This window comes from Lynx canadensis, chromosome C1 (genome assembly GCF_007474595.2).
Source record: "Lynx canadensis isolate LIC74 chromosome C1, mLynCan4.pri.v2, whole genome shotgun sequence".
Classification (NCBI taxonomy): Eukaryota; Metazoa; Chordata; class Mammalia; order Carnivora; family Felidae; genus Lynx; species Lynx canadensis.
The window spans coordinates 50,517,286-50,530,847 of record NC_044310.1 but is presented as its reverse complement, the minus strand read 5'-3'; the positions used below and the strand labels follow the sequence as shown (position 1 = coordinate 50,530,847).

Here is a 13,562-nt window from a genome sequence, read left to right as displayed (position 1 = left end):
AAGATTCTCTAAGATACCTAGTCTGTGATCCTATCCGAACAATGGTATTTTTTTTCACCTATTTTCTAATACCAATGAAGCAAAAGAGGCAGTTCGTAGCATTCCAGAAGCATTCCTGTATGCAAACCACAAACTCAGAACGACTTCTGAACAAAGGCCTTGGGGAGGCTTTAAGCCTATGGCAACCAGGGAGAGGACTAAAACTCATGCTTTTAACCTCAAAACAAAGGCCCATCTATAGCCCACAAAGGGGAATGGAGGTCACAGGCAGGTTTCTACAGTTTCATTATGTACCAAATGGGACTAAACATATAGTCTACCATCTTGATTTTTCAGCCATTATAATTAAAACAAAATAAAAAACCCCAAAACTTTGAAATATACTTTGTTAAAAAAAAAAGTGGCACTTACATCAGCCTTGCAAATAAACATAAGATGTTTGCTAACCTACAGAATGTCACCCACTAAGGCCTCCCTCTCATAGGATAACCCCCCACACTTCACTCTCTTAGGAATATACCATTAATTGCCCTCAGCATGTGTGAGTGGCTATTCACAAGTTAACTTTATAGCAATATTTAATTGAACGAATAGAACAATGTTGTGCTAATGAGGGTCAAATTGCCACCAGATGTTGCTTCTTTCTTTCTTTCTTTTTTTTTTTTTAAATAAACACAGCTGTGTACATGCATACATAGGCAATACAGAACTAATAGTGGACAACAAAAGTAGTTCTAAGAAAACACTGGCAGGCAATAAAGGAGAGAAAAATCTAGGGATTAATGAATTTCCATCCCACCTTTCATTTTTATTTCAAACACATTAAAATGCACTGAACTTGGTATTGTGAATATGCTGTATATTATACATTATTTCCAAACAACCACTTATGAAATGGGGACTTTCTCTCAGTGGGGACAGGTGAGTCAGTGTGATGGGAAGCCATCAACAACCTGACTGTTCTGTGACGTCTTCCTTGAGGAGGTCCAGGAACCAGCACGGAGTCTTCCAATCTCTAGCTGCACCAGCCCCTGTGCACACTTGGAAAGACAAGAAAAGAGGTGAAAACCAGCATTTATACTCTAAAATTATCATGGCAGGGCCTCCGCTCATCTCTGCAGCCAACAATTGTAAACGGGTGACAAAAGCAACAGGCAAAAAGGAAATTCAGTCCTCAAAAAATCACACAAAACAACAGAAATTCACCAACTCAGCGGTATTCACGTCATGACTTCATGACTTTTTAAAACATGGTAAAAGGATTACATTTCAATTCACCTCTTTTCCTTTTCCCTTCTGATGAAAGTATTCACGAGCAGTGACATAATTCAGGAAAAGTGGGTGAAAGGAAGACTGAGAAATCAGACATGGAGATAATCTACAAATAACTTCTCTCCTAAGTCACAACCGAGAGTTGACTACACTAGAAAATCAGGATCTTGCAATAAACAGAATTCTTTTGTCTTTGCAAAAGCTTCCACAGCTATTTGTGAAACAGCATAAGACGAAGCTGGTTATAATTGAATGCAAAGTTACAGGAACTTTTATTAATCTGTTTCCTCCAAAGGAGGTAGGGTCCATGTTGCAGAGACACTTGGAAGGGAAGGAATTCTGAACCTTTGCCTCCCTATGACTTCAGTGAGGAATAGCTCTCGTGGTGAGAAAACCACTCGAGCAGACCCTTGTCATCTTGGGCGTGCTGCTCTACTTTTTCAAACTTCCTTTGTGAATCAGAGGACTTGGTCTAGATAATCTTTAGTGGTCCCTCAAGCAGTAAAAGCTAGATTGGGTAAATTCACGACAATACAGCGTTAGAGAGAGAAGGAGGAATTTTGTGATTCCAGGAGAACTTATACCATCTAATGTACTTGTGGATAATTGTGGATACTTGGATTCTCACAGGTATAAAAACTAGCTTAGAAATCCCCAAAGAGGTTACTCCTCAATCCTGTTAGTCATTATAGCAGCTTTCTTGTAAAGCTGTTTATGATGGGTTAAAGTAATCAGAGTTTAGATCTCTAGTTAAAACTCGAATTAGCAGAAAGTCTAACCCATTTTATAACCAACCCAGTTTAGAACAGTCCCCCACCCCGGTCCCTGGACTTTAGTTACACCAGCCAGGCAAAAAGCAGCCTGGGGACTCACCTTGAGGACAGTGGCCACCGTCTCCTGTGAGGCATTTCTCATGTCCTCCCCATTCACAGATAAGATCTGATCTCCCTGAATCAATCTCCTATCAAGGTCTGCAGCTCCACCTTTCACGATGTCAGAAATAAACACTCCACTTCCATTTCTGTGAATACCATAGAGCAGTGGGTAATGGCACAATTTAGTATTTCTTTAGTAAATCTGAGATTACTGACATTCTACACAGTTTCACTAAATCCCAACGCTTGGAAGAATGGTCCTACAAAGCCATCTCATCCAATTATATCCACTAACTTCCCAAATGATAAACCTCAGAGTGCTTGCCTTTTAAATAGTTTATACCTATTTGTGCTGCCTACTGTAAAATTCATTTTTATTGGCCCAAGGGCATTATTTCTGCAAGAGGATAATCTTAGTGAAATGAAATGGAAATTCACTTTAAAAAGCATAGTACTCTTAAAAATTTTTTTTTTAATGTTTTCTTAGAGAGAGAGAGCAAGAAGGGGAGGGGCAGAGAGAGAGGGAGATATAGAATATGAAGCAGGCTGCAGGCTCCAGGCTCCACACTGTCAGCCCAGAGCCCAACGTGGGGCATGAACTCATGGACAACGAGGTCGTGACCTTAGCCGAAGTTGGGCATTTAACTGACTGAGTCACCCAGGCGCCCCTTAAAATGTACAAGTTATTTCCTTATAGATTAAGTACTCTTAAAATGTAAAAGTTATTTCCTTATAGATTAGCTCACTTACTAGTATCTGATCAATTTCTAGTTTTATCACTCTTCCTTTTCCTGTTGTTACTAAGGTTTTAATTATAATTATTTATTTGAGGAGTAAATAAATTTGTATGTCTCAAATTCAAGAGGTTAAAAAGTGGAGAAAGCACCTGGGGCTTCCTCATTGTTTTTTAAGGCTGTATTCGATTCTACAGAGGTTCTTTACTTTCATGATGAGTAAAATATATAGATAAAATATAGAGGTTATTGTCAGTCACTAGCTGTTGCAAACAATGTGCAATGGGGAACATATCTACAAGAATACTGTTAGGATACATTTCTAGTTGTGGAATTGCTAAGTCAAAGAATTGTGCATTGTGAAAGCGTATACACCTGATCCTTTACAATGGAACATTTTGGGCTAAGGAACGTGAATGTTCCTTACAAACCCAATCTGAAATACTAGTGTTGTACGAAGACGGTTTTATCAATCCACAATGAGGCAATAAAGTAAAAACCATTACTCTCTGTGGAATCTCGCCAGGCATATGCATGTGTCACAGGTAAGCAAACTTCAACGTGGGCTCTGTCAGGTGCTCTGCACCAGGTATGCAGGGAGTTTGTTTAGAAATACGAGTCTCAACTTTTTTGATTTGTAATGCATTTTCTGAGTGACGATTTAACAGTGCTGAAGAATGAGATCAGGACAGCACAGTACCTGGCACAAAATCAGTGCTCTCAAAAACTCTCTAATATTTTATTTTAATAACAGCTTGGGCTGCTAGAAAAAAACACTGGGCTAGCCGTCAGAAGTCTTTGAAGGCAAAGGATGTAATATATGTAAAACCATTTCAATGCTCCCTAAGATGATGGTTGATAACCATCTAAGGCCATATTGGGGCGTCACCTGACAATCTTGCAGCCCTGTTGGAATAAAAACACACCAAATAACTAAAACCAGTAAACCATGGAAGCTGGAATTGCAGTTGCAAGATATGACTTACTTCTCTAATCTACTGATATTATTCTATAATGCCTATCATATGGGTAAGTGGCACAGACTTCAAATGAAAAGCCTAGCCACCAGGATCTACCTACATTTTTGGTGCAAGTTACCTTTTGGGGACATCTTTCTTAATGAAAACTACTGTCATAAAGAATTTGTCTCTCAACTACACTTATTCAGCTAGTTTTTGAAACTCACCAGCTAGATGTAGTTAACAGCATAAGATTAACATGGTACTGATGGCAGAGGAATTTTCTTTCTCTTTTAAAAAAATTTTTAAGTTTATTTATTCACTGAGAGAGAGCACAAGCAGGGGAGAGGCAGAGAGAGGGAGGGAGAGAGAATCCCAAGCAGGCTCTACACTGTCAGTGCAAAGCCCGTGGGGGTTTGAACCCACGAACCGTGAGATCATGACCTGAGCCAAAGGCAGATGCTTAACCGACTGAGCCACCCAGGCACTCCGGAATTTTCTTAACCCAACTCTGTATAAACCTATCTCTTGATATTAGCTATTTCTTGGGTAAAGCCTCAGATCTAAGTGACTCCAAGGTATAAAAACCCTTTTGAGTCTCTTATTTATTTATTTATTTATTTATTAAAAAAAAATTTTTTTTAATGTTTTATTTATTTTTGAGACAGGGAGAGACAGAGCATGAACAGGGGAGGGTCAGAGAGAGGGAGACACAGAATCTGAAACAGGCTCCAGGCTCTGAGCTGTCAGCACAGAGCCCGATGCGGGGCTTGAACTCACGGACCGCAAGATCATGACCTGAGCCGAAGTCGGCCGCTTAACCGACTGAGCCACCCAGGCGCCCCGAGTCTCTTCTTATTCTATATGGGAACAAATATAGTCTCAGTTGACTGGGCTTCAGGTTCTATCTTCATATGACACACTTTTTTTTTTTTTTGGTAAGACCTTGCTCAGAGATATTACCAGTGTCATTCTAATATTTATAGACAGGTTGAATTTAGAAGCCATACTGTTAGTTTACACGAGACTTTACCTTTCAGTGTTTGTAGGCTCCCTAGGGCTCTGAAGGGAAAGGCCAATCTGTCCTAACTTGCATAGTATTTCCTTACCGTTTCCCAACAATACTCAGACCCAGTCCTCGGCCGGCCTTTTTCTGCAGATCCACTGGGAAAATCTCCAAGTTCTCCTCATCCCTGTAGTGTGCCTCATCTCTATACACCACCAGCCGCACCTTCTGGGGGGTCTGCCTCAGGGCTGTGATGGCTTCTTCATGGCTGGCGCTCCTCAGGTCAATCCCATTAACCTGGAACAATGGACATCTGAGATGGGCTGCTGACAGCAGAGACCTCCATGCCGGTTCTGTCTGGAGCTCTTTAATCCAACCAGTGACAAACCTCTGGAAATTTCTAGCCGTTCCCAAGGCAGGTAGCAACTATTGGCAGTAGTAGCTGCTTCATGTATAAAGGAGGTAGCCCTTATCCTCTCCTACCCCAAAAGCATAGAGGGTGCTTAGTACACACAGGAATGCTGTTTTGCAAAGCTGTGAGGTCTACTATGGAATCAACATGGTTGGGGAGGGGGGAGGGTGAAAGGGAGCAGGAGGGGTGGAAGGGTCTAACGGCCTTGTGTAATTGAGGTCAAAAGGGAAATGAACATTAGTGTTGGTCAGCATTTTAGGACTCAGTTTGCTTATTGAATTTGACGTCCTCACTCTTAATTGCAAACATCACAACTACTTTAGAATAAGCCGGAAAAAAAATGAGAGACCAGTATTTCTGACAGTGTCGAAACCCCCTTGAAGTACACCCTTCTGAACCTGGATCTGAGAGAGCACAAATAGGACCATAAGTTAGAAGCAAACTGTACTGGAAATGGCACTGAGTAAAGCCATGGCTCTGCTTCCGGTAAATCACGTGAATTTGGACAAGTTGTGGGCCCTCAATAAGCCTCTGTTTCCTTGTCTGCTAAATGGAGATCATATAGCCAGTTTACTTATTTATTTCTTCAGACTTACTTGTGTTTTACTTAAGAAATGTTTGTGTAGTGCTTGTGTATTAGCCCTTTGTAAATATTTACTCATTTAATCCTTATACTAACTCTCTGAAATAGGTACCATTACCATTTTACAGATGAGGAAAGTAAGTCACGGAGGGGCTAAAGAGACTTGAACCAGGTTATATAGCTAGTCACGGTTTGAACCCAGACTATCTTCCCACCCTTAGTCTCTATACCCTTCTGCCTCAACATACTCTTATTTAAAGAAAAAAAAAATTTTTTTTTTAACATTTATTTATTTTTTGAGAGACAGAGACAGAGCGCGAGCAGGGGAGGTGTAGAGACAGGGGGAGACACAGAATGTGAAGCAGGCTCCAGGCTCTGAGCTGTCAGCACAGAGTCCGACGTGGGGCTCAAACTCACAAACCGTGAGATCATGACCTGAGCTGAAGTCAGTTGCTTAACCAACTGAGCCACCCAGGCACCCCTCAATGTACTCTTAGAATGAGTTATTGGATCCCCTGCCACAGAGAAAGTCAAGTACTGTTATGGATTAGTGGATTTAACAAAAAGGAGAAATTGAGGGGAAGAATGGCCAAGGACTCAAAGGAAGGGAGTCATAGGTCACTCCCTCAAGGTCATAGCTAGGAAAAGACACAAAGGGAAGAGTAGGCACAGGTCATGGCCAGTAGTGGGGTGGGTGATGGGGTGGGGGGTGGGGTGGCAGAATAGAAGACTTCCCTCAAGATGCTGGTTCTACTCCATGTTCTAGTCCATCCCTGTGTGTCCTGGGCAAGTCAAGCTTATATCTGGTCTTCCATTCCTTCATCTGTACACGAAGGGATTGGTCTCAGGCTTTTCCAATTCTAACATTCCAAAGACTAGTGACTTGTGGCATAAAGATTGGTTACAGAGAGGGAGAAGAGAGCAATGAGTCTTTCTTGGAGAAGGTGGGTTTTGAGCAATTATTTAAAGCTGATTCTATAAGCCAGAAAAAATGTTTAAAAGCCTAATTTTCATGATGCTTTTTCTTTTCTGGTATATCTTGTGTTTGTGTTCTCAATTACATTAACTATACCCAGTGGTTAAGGGGTGCCTAGCTGGCTCTAGTTGGCAGAGCATGCGATTCTTTTTTTCTTAAAGTTTTATTTATTTAAATAGTCTTTACACCCAATGTGGGGCTCAAACTCACGACCGTGAGATCAAAACTTGCACGCTCCTCCGACGGAGCCAGCCAGGTGCCCCCAAGCATGCGACTCTTGATCTCAGGGTCATGAGTTCAAATCCCTGGGCATAGAGCTTACTTTAAAAAATAGTAATAATGAAAACAAAAACAAAAACAAAAAAACCCCAACCCCAACCCCATGGTTAAATATGGGTTTTAGATACAGACGGCCTTCAGTTTGAGCATGGATTTTAACTTACGTTGTGAAACCTTATGTATATTAGTCAAGCTAAGCTTCAACTGGGTCATTTATGAATTGGAGATAATATCTATTTAGTGTTGTGAGGATTAAGTGAAATAAACCCTCTAAGGCATTCGGCACAGCACCTGGCACACAGTTAAGTGCAATGTAAGTTAGAAGTTGGGATTTTATAAGAAGCTGAAGTAACCCCTGTCAGGGCTGTTTTCAGTCAGTGCCAGCATTCACTGTTACTTTAGGCCCATGAGTGCACTCTCATTGTTTGTGAGGTAAATCCATAGGACAAAGGGGAAAACAATGTCTCTAGAAAATGTGGTCCGAAGTGATTATTTCCCTGTATTCCAATAGATGGCACACCAGACCACTTCTGTTACTCAAATGCAAAATAGTTACTTCCCTGGACTCCAGGTGAGTTCTCTTAAGCCTCTGAAATAGCTTGTGAGAGGCCCTAGCAATTATACTTTCCATAAAAAGCACTGTCATGAAACTAATATAATAAAAGCAATTTATACTAAATTCCAGCATGAAGATGACTGCCCAAATCCAAGACATCTGCTCCAAGTTCACAGTTTTCATTTCCTCCTTTGCTTATCAAGAGGCACCACTAAATGCACCAGTAATCATAAGAGAAATATCGCTGTGCAGCTCAAATATTGTGGAGTGATGTATTACCTTAAGTGCCTTACAGAAGCACTATATGCATTATTTAGAGCATTGATTGTAGAAGGGTAGGGGTGGTAATTGCAGAGCTCCCTACTTGAGACAAAGAGCCATAGGAGGCCCCAGTCATCAAGGGGAGTGTATCACATCTCTTGGGTAGGACGAGGAAGTGGGGAAGTCACTGCTTTCGAGGGAAAGAATAACTAAACCAGGCAGCACTTTCTCACTACATTATTCCACAGGGAAAGCCAGGCATTAGCCCTTTACTCTTTCTGCTCCCACTTGCACAAAAATAGAAGAAGATAATGGACGTAGAATTAGGGAAGGATGAGGGACTGAGCCTAAAAGGAGAATCGGAAAGAAGACAGTTCATGCTAATTATAGAATCATAAATCTTGCCATGCTAAAAAATTGCTGGATTAGATCTTTGTCAGCAAAATCTGGCTTGTCCCAATTTTTCAAAAAGTAATCTCTACGCTCAATGTGGGGCTCGCACCCACGGCTCCAAGATCAAGAGTGGCATTTTCTTCTGACTGAGCCAGTCAGGCGGCCCATGGCTTGTCCTGATTTTAACAAGAGGATAGAATTAAAATTATGAAAGGCCACTGACAATGTAGAGGACTCTCATAAGTAGAAAGGCCATTGTGTGGAAAGTGCTGATACACAGTTATCTTGTTTCACGGTCTTGAAATGTACTGCCAAAGCTGGCCTGTTTTCTCAAGGCAAACCTGCAGGCCAAAGGCTGATGATGCCTAATTATGCATCTGTACACATCAACCACAACTAGCACAAGTCCAAATGTGGGGTCTAAAGCTGCTTACAAAGGAAACATGATGTTACTTGACCAAACAGCTACTTCTTTAAAAAAAAATTTTTTTTTAGGGGCGCCTGGGTGGCGCAGTCGGTTAAGCGTCCGACTTCAGCCAGGTCACGATCTCGCGGTCCGTGAGTTCGAGCCCCGCATCAGGCTCTGGGCTGATGGCTCAGAGCCTGGAGCCTGTTTCCGATTCTGTGTCTCCCTCTCTCTCTGCCCCTCCCCCGTTCATGCTCTGTCTCTCTCTGTCCCAAAAATAAATAAACGTTGAAAAAAAAAATTAAAAAAAATTTTTTTTTTAAATGTTTATTTATTTTGGAGAGAGACAGAGTGTGAGCGGGGGAGGGGAAGAGAGAAAGACACATACACAGAATCCGAAGCAGGCTCCAGGCTCCTAGCTGTCAGCATAGAGTCCGACGCAGGGCTCAAATCCACACACTGTGAGATCACGCAGGGCTCAAATCCACACACTGTGAGATCATGATTTGGGCCAAAGTTGGTTGCTTAACTGACTGAGCCACCCAGGTGCCCCCATACAGCTACTTCTTAACAAAACACATGACATGCTTTTGTGGACTAGATACTGCATGGGGTAAAATTTCCTGATCAATAAAAAAACAACGTTTGTTTTAGTTGACACACACTGTTATATTATATCCTGGTTATCTTTAATGTTTATTTATTTTTGAGAGAGAAGGAGAGACAGAGCATGAGCAGGGAAGAGGCAGGGAGAGGGAGTCACAGAATCTGAAGCAGGCTCCAGGTTCTGAGCTGTCAGCAAGAGCCCGACGTGGGCTAACTCACGAACTATGAGATCATGACCTGAGCCAAAGTTGGACGCTCAACTGACTGAGCCACCAAGTGCCCCATGTCCTGGTCATCTTTAATGAGGAGTATAGACCATCCATCCATATTGGGTAATATAATTCAGTTGGATGCCAGGAAATGGTTTGAGTTTTCAATTTCTCCTTCCACTTAATTGCCTTCTTCATGTTAACCTATCCTGAGTATTCACTTGTACATGAATATGAAAGAGAACAGCTACAGCTGAGATATCCCATACAAATAGTTTTAAAAAGGGATTTTTTTTACTGAAGTATAACTGTTATGAAATAAACTATATTTAAAGTATATAATTTATATTGCTAATTTATGTGATTTATACCTATGCAACCATCACCATAATCAAGAAAATGCTGCACAGATTAGATTTAGTTTCAAGTGACCATTATAGAATAATCCATGGGCTTACAAATCATGTATCTAGGCATGTATGCATCTGTACTCTTTTGAATATTCAATCTATTCATCTTATAAAGCCAATTATGATAACACCAGTTAATTAGAAAACCTAGGGAGAAAAAAAAAAAAAAAAACCCTTGAAACTCCTGACCACTAAAAAATGGTGTTATATGCAAAAGCAGTCAAGCCAAATCCCAAAGAGGCCTCGCTTATTTTTCTAACCTCATACACTTGTACCTTAATGAATGTACTGGGAATATGTCCTAATCCAATGATAAAGCACAGTAAAGGTCTGCAGAGAAACCCTGAATTTAATTTGCAGCGAGCCCGGCCTCTCCTTTAACTCTTTCTTGCCTATATTTTCTGCCCTTAATTATATCTGTGGTTTCATCTTGGGAGGCAAACTTGAACCACCAAAGGGGAAATAAAATTCTATGATGTCATTCATAATGTGCTGTATTAAAGTTGCAAAGCAAAAATGCACATGCCCACCATAAAATGTTAACTATTCAATTAAATTCATCCAATGAAAGAAATAAATGTTGCCTAAAGGTCTCACATCATCAAAAAAGCTTTTTCGTTCCACCTACCAGAATGCCTGGCATTGACCTGCCATTCATCCGTTCCTTAGTTCAGACACTGCCTGCTTTGGCATTTTTTAAAAGGCTTTAACACCTTTGCTAATTGAGAGCCCATTTGAAAGAGGCAAGCTAAACATTTCATTTCTCCCTAAAGGGAGAAGATTCTACATTTTCATCAACTAGAAAACAAAAGCGGAAAGCATTTTACTTAACGATTTATTAGGAGTAAGAAAACAATACTTAAAACAGCACTGACGTCTTTAAAACATCGGCTGTCCATGTTTTTGCATATGTCTGTGTTTTTAGGAGAATTTAGACAGGTTTAGTGAAGCGGCAAAACAAGTCAAGTTGCAATACTATGCACTCTCATTTGATATTAAGATTATAGAACTATAGGTTATACTTTTGCTTTAATTTAAAAAAGTTTTCAGATTTAGATTGATGATCTGCCATGATTCTGATTATAGTTATTCAATGTACATTAAAGAAAGAAAAGAGAGTAAGGTACATCTTTTGCTAAATGGGAGAGAGATAAGTGAGGATAAAATGGAGTACAAGACTGTGAATAAATACTTTGTGGATCAAGGTCAGTAAGGGAACTGTATTTGCTAGTATTAAATGAAACTCATAGTCTTATACCTCTAATATCTGGTCACCAGCCCAAAGTCTTCCGTCTCTGGCCGCTGCTCCTTCTTCGTAGACTTCGTGTATAACTATAGCATCCTAGAAAAAACAAATTCGTATTAATTTTCGACAACCATAAATGCTTCCTTACACAAACAACCAAACCATAGGCAGTGACCCATAAATTGCCATTTGCTAATAGTGTCATATTTTATGGGACCTGAAGGTAAATAAAATACACAGTTACCATATATTCCAAGGTATAATTAATTTTTCCTAAGTTTCTTATTTCATTCCTTTAGAACTGGCTTTGCCTAATATTTCAAGGTAAACTTCCCCCCTGTGTTTTACTGTTAAGCTGTACATTGCTGCTGTGTATGAACTTGAGGTGAACTGTGCGTCATTCTTATTTTCATTTTATGGTATATTTTGAAACATGGTTTCAAGTATTTATTAGTATTCAAGGATTTGGCATAGATGTGTGGTCTGATGCAGGGGGTCTGTCAGGCCCATTACTTGGGCAATGAAAGAAAAGAACTTAAGTGGAGTGAAATGACCCTGGAGGATGAAGCATGGAGGAGGGGGAAGGGCGTTCATGACCCTAAGTAGGTGTAAGACAGCCGTGGGTTCCAATTCTGACCCACCATTGTGTAATCTCGGGCAAATTAATTCTTGAACTCAGCATTCTGAGCCATAAAATCAGGACAATACCTAAGGCAGGTAAGCTTGGGCTGAGGAAAGTATTTCATGGTTAGTGAATTAAAACAAAAAATTCCTATCTTTTCAAATTAATAACCTTAAATTTTAATCATCATAAAAATAACACATACCAATGTAAAGAACTCAAGCAATACCACAGCATGTAGTAAACCACAGAAATAAACTGCCTCCTTGGTCTGCCCCTCAGTCTCACTCCCCAGAGACAATCACCATCAACAGTTTCCTAAGGATCCCTGCAGACAATGTACATCTCTACACCCAAATATTTCTATCATATGTACATATATTTTGGTGAGACTACTTTTAAAATATTCAGTTGAATATGTTCACACAACTTTCCCCCCTCATGTTAAGCAAGTAGAGGATTTTTATAGAGCTGAAAACTAAAGCAGCCAGAAGCCATTGGTTCTTTCTGCTGTTTATCAAACTGAAGGGCCTGAAAAATATGATGCTGGAAGGATTATGCCAGCTGTCTTGGAGGGCTGCTGGGAAAGGAAAAGAGCTTCTGCGGGGAGACTAGACACAGAGATCTGTGGGTCCCATGAGAAGTGTAGAAGCCCTGCACTGCCCAGGTCCCCCATGCCACACCAGCCCCAGCACATGCACTGGCTTACAAGACTCTGCAAGCAATGGTCAAGGGGGCCACAGGCCATGCACAATGGATCCCACCTTGGAAGAAGTCCTGTGTCCCAAGCACTGGGGCTTGGACGCAACAGGATTTCTAGACTTGAGGTCATGAAGGCTTGGGTAAGACGGGCTTGATGACTACTGGGGGGACTGACGATAATGGCCAGGGGCCCACCAATGATGTCTGGGAGTTTTGTGAGGAGACCAGAACCCTGAGAGCTTGAGGAGCCTGCGAAATGACTGAGGGTGATTCTGCCTTGGCCCAGAAGTATGGAACCTCAGAATCAGAATTAAATTGACGTGAAGTCAAACATAAAGAAATATTTCTTGCAGAAGTATAACAAGAAAAAAAGATCCAAACCAAACTACTTTCTTAAAAAAATAAATAAAAAGGTTCTTATGTGAATTTGGGAGTAGAAAAGCAATACAAGAAAATATTAAGAAGTTCTACAACCAGATGACTCCACTGGATTCCAAATATCTTTCTCACTACTTTCATTTTATCATCACATGCTTCTGAAAACATTCTTTATTATAGCAATTATAAAGGCATTTTAGACCTTTATAGACCATTCTTTGTTTTAACTCTGATTTATGAAATTTCCGGATGCAGGGAGCATCTAGACTGCCAAGAGTTGGTTCCTCTGAACTGCTTCAAGGGAATGGCTTTGTGAAAACGTGCTGGGTCAGTGGCTTCAGGAGATCCCAGCAACACTGCCAAGATGACACCAAGGGTCAGTTTTATGAAAGTAGTGCAGGGAGAAACTAACGCAAGTTCCTTGTAATGACTTGTGTCATGTTGGTGTTTCAAGTTTGGAGGCCAAACAGCCCCCCTTCATTGGACTGACAGAATCAGACTGAACTCCTACTAACATGGTGTTTACAGAGCTCAACTTCCAGCATAACCTTCTTTAATTTTGCAACATTACAAAAGTCAAATGGGAAATTTCTCTTCATTTACACTTAAATGGAAGAAAAATATCAACTGTAGTTTTTATTCCATAAAAGTAGCCCAGGGGCGCCTGTGTGGCTCAG

At 40.7% G+C, this 13,562-nt stretch overlaps 1 protein-coding gene across 2 annotated transcripts in view; it reads right to left on the bottom strand.

The window, feature by feature from the left end:
* The window catches only part of PATJ (PATJ crumbs cell polarity complex component), a 363,529-nt gene that overhangs the window by 36,490 nt on the left and 313,477 nt on the right, over positions 1 to 13,562 (bottom strand). For both annotated transcript variants that reach the window (XM_030323890.1, XM_030323891.2), the window contains exons 35-38: positions 11,196 to 11,279; positions 4,950 to 5,143; positions 2,146 to 2,293; positions 954 to 1,040 (exon numbers count right to left, since the gene is read on the bottom strand). In XM_030323890.1, the coding sequence (XP_030179750.1) occupies positions 954 to 1,040; positions 2,146 to 2,293; positions 4,950 to 5,143; positions 11,196 to 11,279 (513 nt within the window). The remainder of the gene's footprint in view (positions 1 to 953; positions 1,041 to 2,145; positions 2,294 to 4,949; positions 5,144 to 11,195; positions 11,280 to 13,562) is intronic.